At 50.0% G+C, this 20,472-nt stretch overlaps 2 protein-coding genes across 2 annotated transcripts; both read left to right on the forward strand.

Annotated features, from left to right (window-relative positions):
• The first annotated feature begins 2 nt into the window (after positions 1-2).
• Positions 3-8,219, forward strand: GID4 (GID complex subunit 4 homolog). The gene is made up of 6 exons (XM_015876914.2): positions 3-328; positions 2,125-2,184; positions 2,696-2,803; positions 3,548-3,649; positions 4,324-4,454; positions 5,579-8,219. The coding sequence occupies exons 1-6, from the start codon at positions 116-118 to the stop codon at positions 5,640-5,642; spliced, it is 678 nt and encodes a 225-aa protein (XP_015732400.1). The 5' UTR covers positions 3-115; the 3' UTR covers positions 5,643-8,219.
• A 709-nt stretch (positions 8,220-8,928) lies between these two features.
• Positions 8,929-17,004, forward strand: DRG2 (developmentally regulated GTP binding protein 2). Its single transcript, XM_015876980.1, has 13 exons — positions 8,929-9,062; positions 9,297-9,457; positions 9,756-9,845; positions 11,001-11,061; positions 11,944-12,034; positions 12,473-12,545; positions 12,694-12,784; positions 12,985-13,082; positions 13,662-13,738; positions 14,059-14,147; positions 15,037-15,095; positions 15,471-15,524; positions 15,622-17,004. The coding sequence occupies exons 1-13, from the start codon at positions 8,999-9,001 to the stop codon at positions 15,706-15,708; spliced, it is 1,095 nt and encodes a 364-aa protein (XP_015732466.1). The 5' UTR covers positions 8,929-8,998; the 3' UTR covers positions 15,709-17,004.
• Positions 17,005-20,472: the final 3,468 nt, after the last annotated feature.

Raw genomic sequence — 20,472 nt, forward strand, 5'->3', positions numbered from 1 at the left:
GCCCCGAGCCAGGCGGCGGCGGCGGCGGCCTGGGCGTGAGGGGAGCGGAGCGGAGCGCGGCCCCGGTGGCGGCCGCTGAGCCCCGGCCACGCTGGCGCCCGGGGACCCCCCCGAGATGCCGGTGCGCAGCGAGCGGGGCCGAGCGGGCGGAGCGGCGGGACCGGCATCATCGGCTCCGTCCGGAGCGGCCGCCAGCAGTTTGGTGCCGCCGCCTCCCATCAACACGGCGCAGCCCGGAGTGGCCACATCCCTGCTGTACAGCGGGGCCAAGTTCCGCGGGCAGCAGCGCAGTAAAGGCAACGCGTACGAGGTGGAGGTCGTCATGCAGGTGAGGGACCGTGTCCGGCGCCCACAGGGCCCCGCTGGGCCTCAGGCCTTCCCTGCTTCCCTCCCTTCCTTCCCTTCCTTCCCCTCTGCTCCCCGCTGTCCGGGTTCCCCTCGCCTTGATTCCGCCCGGCCCCGATCCCCCCCATCTCCATAAGCTCCTCCCTGCAGCCCCGGCCCTTCCTGCAGCCCCCACCCGGCTCTCACTGCCCCTCACTGCTCCATCCCCTCAGGGCTGATGGGACCCGGGGTCCTTCCTCTCTTTTCCTCTCACACTTTTGCCCCTTTTCTCCTTGTGGCTGCTGAGATACTTAACAGCAGCTCTCAGAATCACAGAATGACCCGGGTTGGAAGGGACCTCAAGGATCATGTAGTTCCAACCCCCTGCCTGGCAGGGCCACCAAACATACACATTTATTACATCAGGTTGCCCAGGAGACCCCATAGATCCCCATAGAGACCCCATAGATCAGGTTGCCCATGGCCCCGTCCAACCAGGCCTTGAACACCTCCAAGGACGGGGCATCCACAACCTCCCTGGGCAGCCTGTTCCAGGGCCTAACCACTCTCCTAGTGAAGAACTTCCCCCTGACATCCAACTTAAATCTTCCCTCTTTTAACTTAAAACCATTTCCCCATGTCCTGCTATTGCCAGCAGGACTCTCCTTCTCGTTCCCCTCAGGCCTGGGGTGCCCGTGTGCCTCTGGGCTGCCATGAGGAAGGGTGGGATCCTGCCTCGTGTTGGGAGGTGCCCAGGAAGTCCCGAGCAGTGGGACAGCCTGTATTTCAGGCCTGGCTGGAACTCAGCAGGGATCCAGGTCCCTGTGCTGGGCTTTGTGTTCCTCATCCCATGGTGCCAGTGGCTGCGTGAGGAACCAGGGGAGGGGTGCAGCAGTTCTGCTGTAATGGGAATGTGAGCAGACAGTTCTGCAGAATGGGGCTTTCCTAATCCTCTCTGGAGTCACTGTCACCCTGCGTGCTTTATTTTTAGTCAGAGGTGCTGGCACATTCAATTTGGGTAGAGGTGTGGAGTTAGTGCATGGGGAAGCCAGGCATTGATGCATGTTTTCCTGTAGCAAATCACAGCGCTGTTCCTGCTGTGAGTCTCTTGGATCGGGGCACCCAGGCTGGGTGTGCAGCAGTGCTGCAGCCTGGTGCATGGCTCGGCATTGGGGAGCAAAGTCAGAGCCCCAGGGTCAGTAGATGGGGCAGTGTGAACTGTGCCCTCTGCTTTCACATCCAGTCTTCTACTTGTCAACAGCATGACTGTACCCACTACAGTTTGTTCTGACGGAGACATCCTATGGCTGTTTAGTTCACTGCATGCTGCTTTCTCGCAGAGGCTGGCTCTATCTTTGTGCTAAAGACGCTGCTCTGTGCGTGTCAGATGAGAAGAGATGGCTGCCTGCTCTCCCTGTTACTGAGCGCAGAGCAATGTGGCTTTTCTTTGATCACAGGTGGGGAAGAGCCATCTTCTCACAGCTGATGTTTGCACTTCCCTAAATAATTCGCTTCTTGCTTTGAAAACCAATCTGGAGGTGTCAGGGGAAGGCTTGGAAAATCCCCCTGCTTGAAAAGCGCTCAGAGCAGAAGCATCCCACTGCTTCATTTCTGCATAGCAGAGGAGGTGAGATGCAGCCTCCCCCCCGGCCCTGGGGAAGGGGTGACTGTGAGGTGGATGTTCAGTACCAGCTGAAGCAGAACTGAGCCTTGGAAACTCTTGGGGTTAGAAATAGCTTTGGATCAATGGAGTGCCTTCTTGTGCATGCTAATAGTAGGACTTTGCACTTTTTTTCCTAGCACGTGGACATGGAAAACTCCTATCTCTGTGGATACTTGAAGATTAAAGGCCTTACAGAGGTGAGTGCTAATTGCAAAACAGCATGGGAAGATGCTGTTCAAAGGCTTTTCTTAGTGAGGTAGGAGAAGCTACCACTAGAAGGAGGTAGCAGAGGGATTGAGCATACAGCAAAATTGACCGCTAAGTAGGTTAATGGCTTAACTCTGCTGTTCCTGGCATATAGAGCAAATATGATGGGCCTTGATGGGAGACCTGAAAGGAGGGAAGCTTGTCTGGCATCCCTTAGGGTTTGAACTGAATCCAGCCTGACCCTGCAGTCAGCTTTGGACACACCTCCAGCACGCTAGGAGAAAACATAAGACCCAAACAAGTGAGATCTTTATGTGCTTCTGTCCATATCCGCCCAGGGTGGTCTGCTCTGTGCTGAGCAGTCAGTGAGAGGTGTTTCATGGGTGTGACACTACTTACTGTGCATGTCCAAGATTCTTTAGTAGGATCCTTGCTGTGAAATGCTGCCTTTTGCTGAGTTCTGGTCACTAAGTGATAAATCTTACCTCTCTTCTCTCCTAGGAATACCCAACCCTCACTACTTTCTTTGAAGGGGAGATAATCAGTAAAAAGCACCCTTTCTTAACACGCAAGTGGGATGCTGATGAAGATGTGGATCGTAAACACTGGGTAAATAAATTGGGGGCCAAATGTGGGTCTGATGCAGTCCTCGCTGAGCAGCTGGTGTAGAGGTGAGGTACCGAGAGCGTCCGTGCAAGGAGCTCTCCTTTGGGGTGCCTTCCTTCCTCCACCAGAGTCTTTGTGTCTGGAGGCCCCTTCAGCAGACTGAGCTGAGATCTCTGAGAAGGGAGAGGGGATGTCTTGCCTTCCACTTGTTGGCCCTGGGCTTGGAAGGGAGGCAGGAGCAATTCCCATCTCTTTCACTCCTATGAGAACACTGCTTGTTTTGAAGGCTTAGCACAAAACAGAATGGAGAAGGGGCAAGGTGCCCCTCTGACACAGGCACCTGTGTCTTGTGGCACCAGCAACCTCAGCCTTCTCACCAGGACAGGGCGTGCCCTGGCTCAGGGCCACAGCAGCTGGCTGATTACTTTGCTGCCTTGACCTTTGCTGCTGCTTGCCAGACTGATGTTTGTTAGATTTTTGTCAACAAATATTATTTTTATATGTATATATACCCAAAGAAGTTCAGGACCTTCTGCAACCAGGCTGGATGTGGTTGTGGATGTCTGCAGTCCCTGTTGCCCTGTGCTAGTCCTGGGGCACGCACTCAGTGCTGCTCTGAGAGAAGAGCAGTCCCTTCAATGAGGAGGTCCTGTCTTTTTCCTCCAGAATAGCACCTGGCACTTGTAAGCACTTTTCCTGAATTAAGCCTCCTGGTTTTTGTGTTTACTTGTTTTCCTTTTGTTCTAGGGGAAATTCCAAGCTTTCTACCAGTACGCAAAAACATTTAACTCTGATGACTTTGATTATGAGGATCTGAAAAACGGGGACTATGTCTTCATGAGATGGAAGGTAAACTGTGTGTCGCCTTCTCTGATGAACTGACAGGGACTTGAAAGCGTTTTCAACTACTGGTGTTGGCCTAATGAAAGATCTTGTCCTGTCTGACCTCATTAACCTGCCATACTTGCAAATTCCAGTGTGACTCCTGTCTAGTCATCTCGTTGCATCTTTAAAGGCTGCAGTCATGCCTGAAAACACAACAGGAAAATTGTACTTGGTGCTTCTCCAGAGGTTCAGAGATTCTGTATCTCCAGCTCCTGTGCTGGGCCTGGGTTTGATGCAGTTTGATGACCAGTCTGCCCCTCTTGGCTCTACAGCTGGATTGAATCCTCTCTCTTGACATGAACTGTGTGCAGCTGTGAAGGGAGGGGATCCTCAGTCAGCTCTGCTGATTTTGTGATTGGCCTGTTTTGGAAAGGGCAGGTGTTGGACTGAAATGGATTTTGTGTGCTCTTTGAAAGTACTTCTGCTCTCAGTTCTTGCTTCACTGTAAGATGCTTACAGGGCCAGGAGGTGAAAAAATACACAAATCCTGGTCTGGGCTGCTAGGAATGCAGGGAATGCTCAACCAGGAGTGCTTTTGTGTTAGTGGGTGCTGGTACTTATCTTGGGAGGGCCCATTTGGGTGCGGGATGGGAGCATTTGACCAACATTTCTAAATGCAGATTATGTCTTGTGTGCAGGAACAGTTCCTAGTGCCAGACCACACTATCAAAGACATCAGCGGTGCTTCCTTTGCTGGTTTCTATTACATCTGCTTCCAGAAGTCAGCAGCATCTATAGAAGGCTATTACTACCATAGGAGTTCAGAATGGTAAGGAAGCTTTCTTCCTTTTAGTGGGCCTCCTTAGACAAAGCAGGGACTCCTCTTCTGCCCATCTGCAGGCTTGGGAGCACCCAGGCAGCACACTTATTTTGGTGGGAAGGAGATTTGTTTTGGTAGCTGGACCCTGATGGGGAGGGAGGGTTTATGTGCTTGGCCCATCTGTGTGGTGTAAAGTGCTGTCTTTTGCATGGCTGATGGTAATTGAGCTGGCAGCATGATGCAGGGAAACACTGTATGGAAACATGCTGTGGAGCAGTGAAGCAATGATCTGATGTGTGTGAGGTGCTTTGGGAGGCAGACCCCAGCTGTCGTTCACTATTAGCATCCATCTAGAAACCTGGGCTCCAGCCTGCAAACCTTTGTTGGGGTTGCCTGTAAAAGTCTGAAGTAGTTCAGGCTCTGAGCTTCTCCAGCAGGAGAAATCTTGTGGCCCTTCAGAAGATATCAGAGGGAGCTTAGGTGCCTTCTCACCTATAACAGCTCTCCTGCTGCTCCCTTTAGGCAGGTGTCTTGTTAGGCCAGTGCTTTGTAGTCCAAGGTGCTTGAGGTGTTGCTGCAAGATGCAGGGTACAGTCAAAGTTAATTGGTTGTGGTAGTGGTGTTTTTTTTTGTTAGAGCTCTCTGACAAGTAGCTGTGAGAGCTCTTTTCCCTGGCTTTGGATAAATAATAAAGATATTTGTCACGCACAGCAAGTGAATCTGTAGGGTGTCTGGAAACTCTCAGAGGGAAGGAAGGTGCCTGGGAGGCTTTCAGATGAATCCCCTCAAGCTGAGCTTTGAAAGATTTGAGTCTAATTTTCAGCTGAAGCAAACACTGTTTGAACATGAAAGTTGTCAAACTTCAAAAGGTGTCCAAAGCCCGCAGTCAGCCCTGCTCGATGGCAGTCTGGCTGCAGGTAGCTCCAAGACATGGGAATGGAAATGAGGAACGAAGCTGAGACCTCCCAGGGGTTTGGCACCACTGCCAAGAGGTTTGAATGCCACTGAGACTGTCCCAAAAGGAAAGGGAGAACCCACCTGGCTGCAGCCTGTTGAACAGGAGCTCTTGGTTCAAGGCAGGAGGGTCTGTTGCTCTGTGTAATCTTCTCATCCATCTTTCTCCTCTCTCCCAGGTATCAGTCATTGAATTTAACTCATGTTCCTGAGCACAGCGCTCCTATCTATGAATTCCGATGACAGCTGTCCAGAACTGATACTGCACAGAAGCAAACGGGGCAGGAGAGCATGGCCTGCCAGGAGGACTGTGTCCCTGTCGGAGCACGGGAATGCACGCTTCTCTCCTGCCCCTCGGACTCACGAGAGAGAGCCTGAATGTTAACCCACCAGCCCAAGGAGCATGGCTGCTGGAGCTTAATTCTCCCTCCTGTCGAGTGGCGATTTGATCTTTAATCTGGTTTTAAGATACCTTTAAATGCACTTTCTTATTGCACAGCTAGTTTCTCTATCACTGAAGTTCCTCCTGGCTCTCCTCTGGAAGCTGTTTCTCAGTAGCTGGAATCGGTCTATTCTCTGAGTAATAAGAAAACATAAGCTTGGTGCTTGTATTCTCCTTGTCACAGCCTGATATGGGTTGAAATCGCCAGGACTCAGGTTTGTTACCCAGACTGCCAGCTCTGATGCTCCCAGAGCCAGGCACGGCTGCGTGTGTGAGGCTCTGCTTGGCAGGCAGCTGCTCAGCTGCAGTCTGTCAAGGGAGTGTTGGCTGAGATGGATGAGGGTTGAACGAGTCTTTGCTTCCTGCTGGCTAATGAGGTTAAGCCAGAGCTGCAGATCTTTCAGGAACACCGGCCCTTTGGAGCCGAGAGCTGTTCCAGTGTCTGGATACGCCACTGGGAATTAGTTTGATGTATGGACTTCCGGGCTGTCAGTAAAGTGGTTCTGAACTCTGCTTATAGGTGTATAATTTGCTCTTTAATTAAGTTAAGGGTTTAAAGGAAAAAAAAAAAACAAACAAAAAGCTTTTATTAAAAAAAAAGAAAATATTTTTATGGTTCCTTTTCCCAAGGACCCTATGGCAAATGCACAATTACTCAGTTACATTTTACAGTTTTCACATTGAAAACCAGGAATGTCTATGTTAGTTTTTATATACGTGTATGTATTCAGCTCGCTTCTGCTTTGGGACAGTGATTGGAGCGCAAGTGTTGAGCAGCATCACGCGAAACAGCTTGGACTGTTCAGCATTTGTACTCACCCCTCGTGCTGCACCAACACCGCTGCTTGATACCTTTATGCAAGGCACAAAAAAAGAGAAAACAACAAAAAAAAAACCCAACTCAATATCTCTCTTTGAAATGTTTCAAGTGATATAACTTAAGGCTTGTGTGCCAAAGTGTGTGTGCGTGTGTGTGTGCGGGTTTTTTTTCCAAGGCATTTTATAAGTTGGCCTCAGTTGTATATTTAATGTGTCAGTCACCCCTGCAGGGCTCTTGTGCAAGTTGGGCTTTCAGGCTGTTTGCAAACACCCCTCTGAAGCAGACCTGCGTTCTGTGCTGACGGGGTGGGTGCTGAGGATGGATTTGCTGCTTAGGAGAGGAAAGCAAAGCCCGCTGCATTCCTTGTGTTGGTTGTTTGGGTTTTGTTTTCTGCTTCCTTTGGCAGCACATGGGGGACTGCGCAGCAGCTGAGATGCTGGCGTGAGCCTTAACGAGAGTGGGTTTGTGTCTCAGTGAGCCTGTTCTGTATGCACCAAGCTGGGACTGTGCATGTTGGAGAGGCAGTGGGGCTGTTGGGATATGATGCGGTGCTTGAAGTGCCCTTCTGAGGGCTGCTCACTGCGGGTGAGTCCTGGACCCCACAACAAGCAGCCCCGCATGCGGATGGAGATGGGAGGGTGGAGCAAGTGTGTGCTGTTGTCTTGGTTGTTTGTTGCAGGTGGATTTGTTGTGTTGCACAAAGGCTGAGGAGGAGCTGGAGGAGAGGGGGATTCTCCCAGGCTGGTGTGAGTAGGGCAGCTTAGAAACCGATTCTGCTTTTATTCTGCTCCTCTGGGAGAAGCTTGGCCTGCAGAGAGGCAAGGAAAGGCATTTCTGTGTGCGTGGTGCTGGGAGATGGCCTGGTTTTTGAGGCTGAAACCAATGGAGCTGCTCAGCTGTGAGGAGTGGAGGGGTGAGCTGTAGGGAAGGCAGCAGCACAAGTGCAGACCCTTCCCGACAGGTTGCTGCCACGAGCTGTGTGCAGTGTTGGCAGTGACAGTAACCACCCCGTGCTGTTAGTGCAGTGTTACATTTGGGTTTCTGATGCCGTTAAGTTGAATTGGTTCTGTGGTTGTTTGTAGAAACTGGATTAGGGGAAGGTTCCTGGGCTCATTCAGTAACGTATCTCCTTATGTGTGAGCTGAAGTGGGGAAGGAAGAGTGTTCTTCCCCTGTACCTCTCTGAAGTCTCATGGCAGCAGACTCAAATTGCTTCAGCTGAAATCCCACCTGGGCTCAGTGAGATGTATTGGGGGCAGTGGGGAGCTGTGCAGGGCCGCCTGTGTTCAGGGTTTCTCTATAGCCTGGCTTTCGATTTTCTTTTCCTTTGAGTTGTTTGATAAGGGTTGTTCAGTACGTCACATTGTGGTGAAAGGCGACTAACGGGTGAGGTGCTGGGAGAGGGGAGTAATGGGGGATTCTGACAAAGGTATGAGTTGGTTTATTTTAACACTGTTGGCTGAAGAATTGGAATATTTATGGATGTACTTTGGAAAAGGGACTGGGAGAAATATTTTGTGGAGTTATCAGCGTCCGAATTAAAAACAAAATGTATTTAAGGGGCCTTTATCTGTGTGTGTTTGTCAACCAAAGCACTTCTCAGCTCACGGGGATGGCTGTGCTTCATCTCCCTGCTTAAAGACACATCCAGGGATCCAAATTGCTGCTGAATCACAGAATCACAGAATGACCCGGGTTGGAAGGGACCTCAAGGATCATGTAGTTCCAACCCCCCTGCCTGGCAGGGCCACCAAACATACACCTTTACTACATCAGGTTGCCCAGGAGACCCCATAGAGACCCCATAGATCAGGTTGCCCATGGCCCCGTCCAACCTGGCCTTGAACACCTCCAAGGACGGGGCATCCACAACCTCCCTGTGCAGCCTGTTCCAGGGCCTAACCACTCTCCTAGTGAAGAACTTCCCCCTAACATCCAACCTAAATCTTCCCTCTTTTAACTTAAAACCATTTCCCCTTGTCCTGCTATTGTCAGCATATTCTACAGCTCCTCGATCTCCGTTCCAAAGGGCTCAGGAATTGCCTTTAATAGGGGGTGTGGTGGGGGGAAGCTCAATCCCTGTCCCTAACGCATCCATCGGGTTCTGCCACGTATCCCTCTCCCCACCAGCCCTTTTGGGATCCCAGTGATGGGAAGGGGCTGAGTGGGACCACGGAGGCGGGCGGAACTCAGGGCGAGGGGCGGCGGCCGGAGCGGTGTGAGGAGTGCACGGCGCAACCCTCCCAGGCGGCGGAAGTAGACGCAGGCCGGAGCCTTTAGGCGGACGGACCTGGAGCACTTCCGGCTGGCGGCGTGAGGAGCCGGGCTGGGCCGCGCCATGGGGATCCTGGAGAAGATCTCCGAGATCGAGAAGGAGATCGCCCGCACACAGAAGAACAAAGGTACCGCGATGGGGGCGGGGGGCCGTGGCTGTGGGGGGGCGTTTGGGCTGGGGGCTGTGCGAGCCCACTCCGTACCCTTGGTGGGGCCGGGCCTGATCGGCCCCTGATGGCGATTCAGGCTGTAATTAATGTGTTAAAGCACAGGCTGCGATCTGAGGTTCATTATGAGGCTGTTGTTCGTAGTGCTGATATCACGCTCTGTGTGTAACCAGCTGCCGTGTGCTGTTGTTCCAGCTACCGAGTACCACCTCGGGCTGCTGAAGGCGAAACTCGCCAAGTACCGAGCGCAGCTCTTAGAACCGTCCAAATCCTCGGCTGCCAAAGGAGAAGGATTCGATGTGATGAAATCCGGGGATGCCCGAGTGGCGCTGATCGGTTTCCCTTCTGTGGGTAAGGTCAGTGCTGGCACAGTTCACCTTTAATGTGGTTCCTCTGGGTTTCCGACTGTAATTCAGGGATCTGTCGTCTCTTTGTACTTCACCTTCCTGCCATTAGTTAATGCAGTGTTCAATAGTGCAGCCACAGCACTGCTGAGAACATAGGTAAGAGTTCTATAGGGCTTTGTCTTCACACTGGAGAAGCACCAGACCCGTTACTGCTTCAGGCCCTGGGTGGGTGATGAGCACTTGTTAGTATTGCATGTTTTGCTTTCCTTTGAGTATCACTTGTAATGGTAAACTCTTGCTTTTTCAGTCCACGTTTTTGAGTCTAATGACCTCAACTGCCAGCGAAGCTGCATCTTATGAGTTCACAACCCTGACGTGTATCCCCGGAGTCATAGAAGTAAGTAGGATTTTTCCCCGTTTCACAGAATATAGTGGTAAGAAACCCAGACGTGTAGAGGAGTCTGCTCACACCAGTTACACTCATATTACCAGCATCCAGAGATCTCTGCTGACCTCTGCTTTAAACTTCACGAAGTCTTGAGTGCTTGCGATATCAAGTCTGCAACCTGCAGTGCTGATGTAGCTCTTCTCCAGGCTGCATAACTCTTTGAGATTGACTGCCTGATCAGGGTTTCGTATGGCGCAGTTCAACTGACCAGAGCAATACAGGAGTTCTCAGCTGAATTTTTTATAACTGCTATTGGCTCCATTGACCAGATGGTTGGAAACCTTGACAGATTTGTTTTTAATGAAGCTTTAAAAGAGGCAATCTGTACTGGGATCAATTGGGAAAGAAAATACGACTACTCCTGTCCTTGAGGAATTTTAGTAGCGGTGGTTTGAGTGTCTACCAGTAAAGCAAATGGTAAAGGGCATCAAATTGAAAAGTATCCAAGAGTAATGAGGAAACTTGGGTCAGAATTGAAGGCAGATTTAAGTAATGAAAGCAGACGTATTGGTGTTAAAATGAACACCAGCACTGTAATGCATCCAAATGCAGCTTCAAGCTCCAGTCACCAGCTGAAGCTGTTACTGAGGACTCACTGCAGCAGTGGCTTGAAAGATAATGACCCTGTAGATGCAACGAACAAAGGTCTCCCTTGTAAGGTATTGTAAGACCTGCAACACACGCCAGTAGTTCTGGTAGTAAGGGATGGGATGATGGCATTTGCTTATTACAGAACTTTACTTTTTAGACCAAAAGAGTTGTTGTATTTCCTTTTCTCCTTTCATTTCTATCAGTTTGGGATATTGTTGCAGTTGCGCTGTGCTGTTTTCCTGGTGTTTTTGTCAGACTGCAGTTATGTGACTCTTTAGGAGGTCAGAGCTGCAGTAATGACCCACAGTTGAACACAGCTTAATGGGAAGCAGTTCAGAGGTTGCCTCATCACAGCAAAGCCACCAGTTGTATGGAAAATTGTTGTACTCAATATACTGAGTTCATTCAGTTCCACTCTCTGCAGGCTTTGGAGCTCTGCATGTGCTGGGGGCTTCCAGGGCAGCTGAGGTACCTGGCACAAGGCTTTCAACTTTCCATTCGTTTCCTTTGCAGTACAAAGGAGCCAATATTCAGCTATTGGATCTGCCTGGAATCATTGAAGGAGCAGCACAAGGTTGGCTGATCTCTACATTGATGTAAAGGAGGGACTTGTCCTCAGTATCATTCTTACCCAGATCAAACATCAGCAGCTTTCCCAGGCCAATAGTTCCCACGTTGGCTTTCCAAACTGACATTCTTGATCTTATGTGAGGCACGATTCTTATCCCTGGCCCACATAAGGCTCTATATGTAGCAGAAAGATGCTTTTCTGGAGGTGGGAGCCAAAGCAAGTCAGTCACTTCTCACCTTCTTGCATGAGTGTTATTTTGCTCATCTGCTTTCTGGTACAGAGGGAATCTAAAGAAAGATTCTGGAGAGGCGGACGGGGGAATTACAGCTAAACAGTAACTGCTTTTGATTAATTCCCTTCAAGTCCTCCCATGACTTCTGGTTCTGGGCTTCAGCTTCGTTATCTTTCTTATCAGCTGGTCACGTTAAAAGAAACCTTTCCAAAATATAGGAAAACATGCTAATAGTCTCTTATTGGAGCACAGCCTGGTCAATTGGGTCTTTCTCCCTTTTGACCAGAAAGTGCCCACATTGCTGCCCTGCATAAGCTGTGTCTGTCACCTGTAACCACTCCCACTGCACAGGTCTGGGCTGTCTGTCCAGCTGGCAGCAGTGACATTTATGTGTACAGCTGTATGCAGACAGCGTTATGTGTGCTAGTTGTGAATGCCATGACAGAAGAGCAACAGCAAGGAGTATTTTTGGGGCTTGTGCTGGGCATAAGATAGCATTGGTTGGGCCAGACCACTCACACAGGGACCCCTTGACTACAGGCAGTACAGGATTGCAGGATCTGTTTCCTTACTTCCAAATGGGAGTCCCCATCTGTCACAAGACTCATAGCTGGTTTTTCTTCTTTATACACATCCATGTCCTCTCTCCTCAGGGAAGGGCAGAGGTCGGCAGGTAATAGCTGTGGCCAGGACAGCAGACGTTGTCATTATGATGCTGGATGCCACAAAGGGCGAAGTGCAGCGGTGAGTGCGTGCGTCTGGGTGTGTGGGGTTGGGATGGTGAGTCAGGTTCTGCAGTTTCCATGTGCCCAGAAAACATTCCAGCTCCCTGAAACGCCATATCCTATGTACACTGGAGAGTTGCTATTTAGGCTCAAGTGCAAGATTGAGGTTGTGCTCCATTAGAGGCATGCTGGCTAACTGAGAGCAGCATTTACAGAACGTTCTGCAGACCTCAGCTTGAGCTTCTCAGTTGAAAGATCATTCCTCCAGGATGACTGTGCAGAGATGGGGCTCTTGAGCTGGATTTGCACTGCAGACCCTGTCGTGCATTAGCAGGGGTTGTTATGTTGCAGGGAAAGTTCATGACAAGGTTGTGTCAATGTGACAGTCAAAGAGGGAGAGTGGGTGTCACCTGGCTGGGCTCAATCTCACGGGTACTAACATGCAGTGTCCCTGCAGGGCCCTGCTGGAGAAAGAACTGGAATCCGTAGGGATCCGTCTGAATAAAAGCAAGCCAAATATTTACTTCAAGGTGAGGTTTCCTGGGCTGTTACAAGCACAGCTTGTGTCAGGCTGCTTAATGAAAGCCATGGGCAGTGTGTGCTGCCCATTGCGCTGGACAGACTGAAGCGGGGGTTGGATTTTGCAGGCTGTTCTGAAGTTGGTTTGTTGTTTTGCAGCCGAAGAAGGGTGGAGGTATATCCTTCAACTCGACTGTCACACTAACTCAGTGCTCCGAGAAGTTGGTACAGCTCATCCTCCATGAATATAGTATCCTTTTCCTAAAATGAGAGGCTCTTGTGCCAAAGGATACCCGCTGTGGGATGGCCTTGCTGTGTGCTCAGTGGGGTAAGAGGAGGCCTGGGTTGATTTTCCCCATCTTTGTTCCACTGCACTATGCAGGCTCAGCCCATTGGCCCACAGCTGTGTTTAGTTATGCTGGATTTGGACCTTGACAATATTCACCTCAGAAATCTTCAACGCTGAGGTCCTCTTCAGAGAGGATTGTTCCCCTGACGAGTTCATTGATGTGATTGTAGGCAACAGGGTCTACATGCCATGCCTTTACGTGAGTATCTCAGGAACAACCTCCCTTCTGCAGCACCCAACGCGTCTTTATAGAAGGAAACTGCGTCTTCCTGAGTCTTAAAGCAGTAACAATTTGGGGATGAGGAGGTGGGCGTTTTTTGCTATTTATACCTGCGCAGCTGTGCTGTGTGCTCTCCTTGTGCCCTCTAGTGGCTGGCTGCCGTGGAGCAGTGTGAGCTCTGCAGCGTGGTGGCACAGCTTGCTGTTGTGCTGTGGAGCTTTTGGTTCCTCTGCTGCCAGCACTCCACATTTGAGTTCTTGTAAATGTTTCCTTGAGCCAAAGGTCATTTAATGGCTCCCTTTGATAATGACTGAGCCTGCAGCTAAATTCATGTTTTCATCCCAAATTGAGAGCTTTAGAAGGTCCAAACTTAGATTTTAGGCTCCTGAATTTCAGGAGGTTAATTTACTAAAAGCCTTGGCTTGCCTTCTGACTGATAGGATCCATGTTTCTATATCAGATGCTGAAACTGCCTTGTTACACCCACATGTACGTGTCTGTTTTGTGTTGCTGCTGAACTGACATCTTAAAGAATGCACTGTTTCTCATTTGACTTAGGTTTATAACAAGATTGACCAGATATCTATGGAGGAAGTGGATCGTCTTGCTCGGAGACCCCACAGTGTTGTAATCAGGTAGGAGCAGGGAGTCACTGCAGCTTTTTCTGGTCTTCCTTCCCTTGCAGAGGCAGACTGCTTGCCTTCCTCACACCATCTGCAGGGCAGAGTGCTCGTTCCCTTGGAAGCACTGATGTATCTGTCTGGGGCTTTGCTGCTTCAAAGCTACTTTCCTTTCTGAAAGCCCTATTAATTTCATTGTGTGCTTTTCCTGTAATGACACCATTACAGACTTTTCCCCTTGTACCCTAGCGCTGTAATTAGATGTTTCACCTTGTTCTTGTGGATCTCTAAATCACAACAGCAATAAACACAGAGTCTTTCCTGGTGTTTGACAGCTGTGGCATGAAATTGAACCTGGACTACTTGCTGGAAAAGCTGTGGGAATACCTGGCACTTACCTGCATCTACACCAAGAAACGAGGACGTAAGTTGCCATTAGCTGAGCAGAAGGTTTGAAAAGCACAAAGGGCTGCTACTCACCAAACACAGACAGGCTGCCAGCGGGGTTTGGATGCCTGGCTGTGAGTGATCTCTTGGAAATGCTGCAGTTCAGTACTCCCTAACCAGCTTTCAGCATTAAGTCTTGGGAAGTGCTTTCTGTTTCATCTGATCCACGCACCCATTCTCTCTGCCCTGGAAGAGCTGAATTTTTATAAGGCTTTTCATGATGTTATCATGAAGAAAAGTTTGCAAGCTTGTAGCTTCCTTCCTCTAATAGTTACCGTGTGCTGTCTGTGATGAACTGATTACTGCTCCTGTTCCTTCTGTGGGAGATTTGGTGATTCCCATGCTGGGCTTTCGGAGCTCAGAAGCCTTTGATCCTCCTTTTGCTTTACTGTTCACCTGTAGCTTTTCCTGGTGGTGAAGGCACATCTATGACTTACTCCTTTTCCAAGACCTTCCTCCTCTGGCTGTGATCACAACTCTAAACTGGGTGAATATGAGAGGATTAAGGAATTTTCTGTGAGTTTGTTAAGCTGCAGAGTGGTGCCATTGTACTTAGGCAGGCGTGCTTTGGCTGTGGTGTCTCTGAAAGCCAATTCTTTGGAATGGGCTTGGAAAAGGTGAGTTGTGAGGAAAGCTATTGACTGTGACATGGAGAACTGTACTTGTGGGTACTGGAGTGTGGACAGAAGAGGTTCAGTGCTTTCAAGTACCTGGATGTCTGTTGTGTCTGGGAGGCTGCTGGCACGTGTGACCAGGCAAGGGGTTGGAGAGCAGTAAGCACAAAATGTGACACAATATCAGCATGTTAGAACATGTTCAGTGCAAAACCAGTGATTCTTTTTATCCCTTCGTTTGTTTTTTCATAGAGAGACCAGACTTCACAGACGCCATTATCCTCCGGAAAGGAGCTTCTGTGGAGCATGTGGTAATTTCTCTGTTGTTTATAATTATGAGTCTGTAGAAGGAAACTTTGGGCCTGCTGTGATTTATTTGAGCTCCTTTTTGTTACCTTCACTGGTTCCATCTGCCTTTGGTTTCTTTCTTCACTGCTACAAAAGGTCTTTTTAGAGTTACTTGACACAGAGCAGTGACAAAGCACATGGAAGCAGCAAAACTGAACTTTTGGTGAACTGTAGATTTCTGAGCAGCTATTTTGTATTTTAAGTGCTGCTAACTGGCTTCCAAAGCCACTGTTGTAATTTCTGGTGTAGATATGGGTTGCTTTTAAATCCTGGTTAATGATCCAGTTGTTTACAAAGGGTCCCTGAGCTGCCTCACGTGCTGTCTGTCTGTCTTGCAGTGCCACCGGATCCACAGATCATTAGCCAGCCAGTTCAAATATGCCTTGGTGTGGGTAAGTGTTTAACAGTGGTGTTTAACAACAGAATTCCTTGTCCTCGTGCATCTCTGACCGGTTGCCTTCTAACCCTTCTCCCTGTTTTTCTTTAAAGGGGACGAGCACAAAATACAGCCCTCAAAGAGTGGGTTTAACCCATATGATGGAGCACGAAGATGTCATTCAGATTGTAAAGAAGTAGCTCCCTTTGCTGGTGCCTGGCCCTGTCTTTAATCACTAGAATTGGATCTGACCACGTAAAAGAGAAACTAAACAAACAAAACAAAAAAAGAAAAAATAGAAAAAGAGAGACGTGTTCCACAGCCAGGAAAGCGAGGTGGCTTCTGTGAAGCTACTCTTAGAGAAAGGCTTAAAATGAGGCTACTGTACGTGCAGGTGGGGATGGGGAAGATGGGTTTCCATCTTGCAGCGTTTCAGGTGAAGTAATGTTTCTGAAATATATTTAAACAAAGGAAAAAAAAGGGGGAACCAGTTGTTCTGGGACACAGTTCCTGCAGCCAGCAACGTCCTGCCCCACTAAGATTTGCACACGTTTGTGTGTTCATGTGCCTGCGGCTTGCTCAGCCAGTGGGAAGTTCATATGTGTGGACAAATGTGGCCCCGTGCTTTGGAACAGAGGAACCAGAGCTGGAAGAACATTGCTAATGCTTTGCTGCTTGTCTATTCACTTAATTTAAGTGTTGATCTGAAAGAGAAAACAAAGTTCTTCCTCCTCTGCTCTCCGGATGTGTTGTCTCTACAGCTTTCACTGTTGGAGGCTTCAGTCACACAAGCCCTGGTGAATTTATGATGGTCCCTCAGTTACATTAAATAATGGCACTCTGTGCCTCCTATCAGCTCTGCAGGGGGGTTTGTAGGACATCCTTGTCCAACTGGTACCGAGAGGTGAGAACTCAGTTAAGGAATGGTTAACCTGGCCAAACTGCAGCAGGGTACGATCAGAGAGTTACAGGCTGCGGTGAGGATTCAATTCTGGCATATCATGGCCCAAGGAGTTACCTTGGGAGTTTGCTCCGCTCATGTCCTGCCTGTTGGTCCCCAGGAGCATTGCTGGGGTTTGTGCTTCTATCTCAGCCCTGCCCCTTAATTCCCATTGCAGCTCAGCACCATCCCATGCTGTGGGTTTTGCCCCATCTCCATTTAACGGTGTTTCTTGTTTGAATATTTTTCCTCAGAAATGTGGGATTTTTCTAATCATGCTTTTTCATTAAGTATTGATGCTAAACCATTCAGAGTGCCTGATAGAGAACAGCTCTTTCCTTCTGGGATTAAGAGTTGCCGATAGCTTTTATTTTCTTTCATTGGAAAAGAGTTCATTCTGATGTGGATTGTTGACTGTGAGGACAGGTCTGATAGCAAACTTGTCTGAGCAGGGCTCCTTCCCTCCTCTGTGTTCCTCCCCACCCCTCACAAACTGATGGAGCAGAAATGGAAGGAATATTTTATTGGAGAAAATAAAAGTTGTTATTTCATGTGACCCAAGGGCAGCCGCCTGCAGTGCTTTGACAGTTTGCTGTGTTCTCTAACTCTCTTTTTACCTTTGGCCTCCTGAATTATGACGGATGCTGCTGCAGAAGGTGGTAAGGTGGAGTAGATCATGAGGCAGCAGTGAGTGGGCTCTGAGGATGGAGAGGACCTCTGCGAGGTGGCGTGGGATATCCAAGCATGATATTATTCACCATAGCCAAGCTGAGAAGGTGACTTTGAACTCTGTAAGTTCCCTTCCCTGTTCCTGACTTTGTTCACAGCTGGAGCACAGAGCAAATCCCAATCATGGTGGCAGCTAGTGGAGAATGAGCTCCAAATTAGCAGCATTATGTCTGAGCTGGCTGCAGAAAGCAAACACTTCTCTGTGTGAACCAGGGGGGTGGAGGGGGGGATGCCGTTCCAGCACATTAACTCGCCCTTTAAATTTCCTGTGAAGGTTGTATGGGCAAAGAGCCTCCCGCACAAAGAGTTCTTTTGGTTTCGTTTTGTCCCTGACTTCCTGACTCTCTGACTCCAAACTAAGGAGTCTCCCAAGCCCCATTGCACAGCTGGGCAGCTGGAGGTGCTGACTGTGCTTCATCCTTAGGCCGGGCAGCTGGGGAAATGGTGGATGCTCACGTGAGGCTGAAATGCAGTGTAACCTGCCTGGTCAGTGCCTTCCTCTTGGCGTGTTCACTTTTAAAACTGACTGGTCCAGCACACCATCATTAAAACCTCTCATTAGCTTTGCTGTTCACTTAGGAAATGGTGCATTTCATCCTTTCAAAGTGAGCCAATGGGCAATTACGTTTGGGAAGCGGATGGAGGAAAAGTAGTTAAACCAGAAGCAGCCAATTTCTTTTCTGAAGCCAGGGTAGCTGTTTTTGCAAGCGGGTTCATAGCCGTGTTTGGAATTGCGTGCATCCTAATTGCAGTGCTCATTCTTTCAGACAGATTCAGTAATTGTTCTGTGCTGATGCTCAAAGCTGCAAGCATTGCAATTCAGTGCAGCAGCAGCAGCAGGTTTGCCTGAAGATCTCTCTCAAGGGGTGGGTGGGAAATCACTGCAGCGTTTGTGGTTTGTGTTGTGTTGAGAGCCTCCTGAGCTGTATGGAATTGCTCAGAGCCCTTGTTAGCAAAGGGGGGGGATGCAGAGGGACTCCTTGCTGGATGTTTTTGCAGGAAGGCAGGTGCAGGACGTGGTGCAGAGGCAGGCAGTGCGCTGTGTCCTGCTGTACAAGAGGAGGCTCTCCTGGATGATGCCAAGAGGCGGCAGCATGGCTGTGTTGGGGCTGCTGCTCTGCATTGCAGCTGCTGCCATCTCTGCTCTTCCAGCCTTCTCTGCCTTCGTTAGCACCGTGCCCTGCTCCTCAAGGCTGCACCCAGCCTGCCCTGGTTCTTGCTGGTGCTGTGGGGCTGTTTGTGGCTGCTGAGTGGTGCTCCAGGTGTAGAACGGGGTGGATCAGCTTTGATACAGTCCATCAGCCGCCCTCCATCTCATGGTGGAAACAGCAAAGGCCTCAGGCGTGCACTGTTTAAAATGCTTGTTCCAGGCAATCAAGCAGGTTTGATTGGCTGAACACTCCTTTTATAATTTAATTTAGTCAGGAATCGTTCGCAAGGTAATAAAAAGAGACTGACTCCAAATACATTCATTTAATTCAATGAGAGATGGTTACTGCGGCAGGCTCGCCTCCACCAGCTTCCCTCACCCCATCACACTGACATCTTAAAGCGCTGCTCGGGACTGTATATAAGAGCCACGATCCACAGTGACAGCTTAATTGTTTCTAATGCCGACAAGGGTCACCCCCAAGCAGACATTGCACATTGTGCCGAGCTGGCTGGGGAGGCTGCGGAGAGGAGGATTTATGGCTGGCAAATAGTTTAGAATTCCTCTGGTTGCGCCTGCTAAATGATGAACCCTCCCCTTGGGGATTGGGGCTATTGATTGTAATTTGCAGTTAAGCCTTTTGCTTTCTGAGGAATCAGCATAATAAATACCCACCGCATTACGGCAGGGATGTGTTATGGCAGGGAGGAGATGGAGCCCAGGCGTGTGGCTCTGGGAGGAGGCAGCAGAGATTGGAGGTGCTGCTGTGCAGGATGCTCCCCTCCTTGGGGTCCCAGCCCCACTGTAGGAGAGCTCACTGGTGTGTGGTCCCATGTCCCTGTGATTTTTCTTCCTAAACATGGTTTGGCTTGTGGGGAGGAGTGGGTCAGGGCCTTTTGCTGTCTGCTCATATGTGGGGCTCATGACACGTTTGTCCTGGAAGGGATTGGGTTATGTCCAGCTGTGTCACCATGGGATAAAGGGACAAGGGATCGGGGCTGGCTGCCCCTCCAGCTGCTCCATCCATGCTTTCCCCCCCAGCCCTGCACAGGGAAGATTAGCTCCCATCCCTCCGTTCACGAGCAGAGATGAGAATAATAGCAGTCATCAAATATGCATTGGGTAGCAGCAGCCGGCTGCTGCCATGCGGCAAATATGGGTCTGCGGGTGCCGGGAGAGTGATGGTCCCTGGGGGAGAGCGAGGCCACGAGCACAGTGCTGTCAGTGTCAGGGCATGCAGGCAAGCCAAGGCTACCCAGGTGAGTGCTGGGGGTGCCCCAGGGGGTGGCACATCCCTTGGGCTCGTGGGGGCTGTGGTGGCCGAGGTGCTGGGGAAGGACCTTAACAGTGTTGTCACTTCTGCATGTCTGCTCCCAGCCTTTAATCCTCCATGCCTCACTTTCCCATGGTCACGGTGGTTCTGTTGTTTCTGTTGTCCTTCGGCACAGAGCTTCCTGTCCAAAATACCCTATCCTTCCCCACAAATACCTGCCTCACGTTTCTTACTGCTCCTTCCCTGCATTTCATTTATCCTGGGGATGTGGTACCCCAGGAACCCTGCCTGGCCGGGCAGCCAGATCAGCTCTATGCTCAAGGTGACTCTGTGGGGCCATGACCTGGCTGTGTAGCTGGGGCCATGAGCTGACGTTTCTAAAGCAGCGTGCCAGCTGCTTTAGCACAAATCTCAGTCCATGTCGCACTCAGCTGCTCTGTCCTCTGCAGCATCTGCTCCAATCTCTCCTGTGGGTCACGCCTTGCTCCAGGCAGGTTTCCTGGCTCTAGCCTGGATGCAGTGCATGTTGCCAGGGATCTGCTGGCCCCCATGCTCCCTGGTTTGGTTTTAGGGCTGAAAACAAGTGGCCGAGCAGAGACCCACAGTGCTTCAGGGCTTGGAGGGTCCCTGGGGAAAGGTCTGGAACCCTTCAGGGGTGATGAGGTTGGGATGCTCTGGACCCCATTGCTGCCCCAGGTATCCTCAGCTCCCTGTGCCTAAAGTATATGGGAAGTGCTGCACCTTTAGTGTGAGACGGCATAAAGGGGATCTATGGGGGGTCTGAGCAGGGCTGTGTGGGAGCTCATCTATCTGTCTGGGGCTCTGCTGCCCACTCCCCTTTGTTCTCCCACTCTTGGTATGTCCTCTAGGTG

The sequence above is a fragment of the Coturnix japonica genome, chromosome 14 (assembly GCF_001577835.2).
Source record: "Coturnix japonica isolate 7356 chromosome 14, Coturnix japonica 2.1, whole genome shotgun sequence".
Lineage (NCBI taxonomy): Eukaryota > Metazoa > Chordata > Aves > Galliformes > Phasianidae > Coturnix > Coturnix japonica.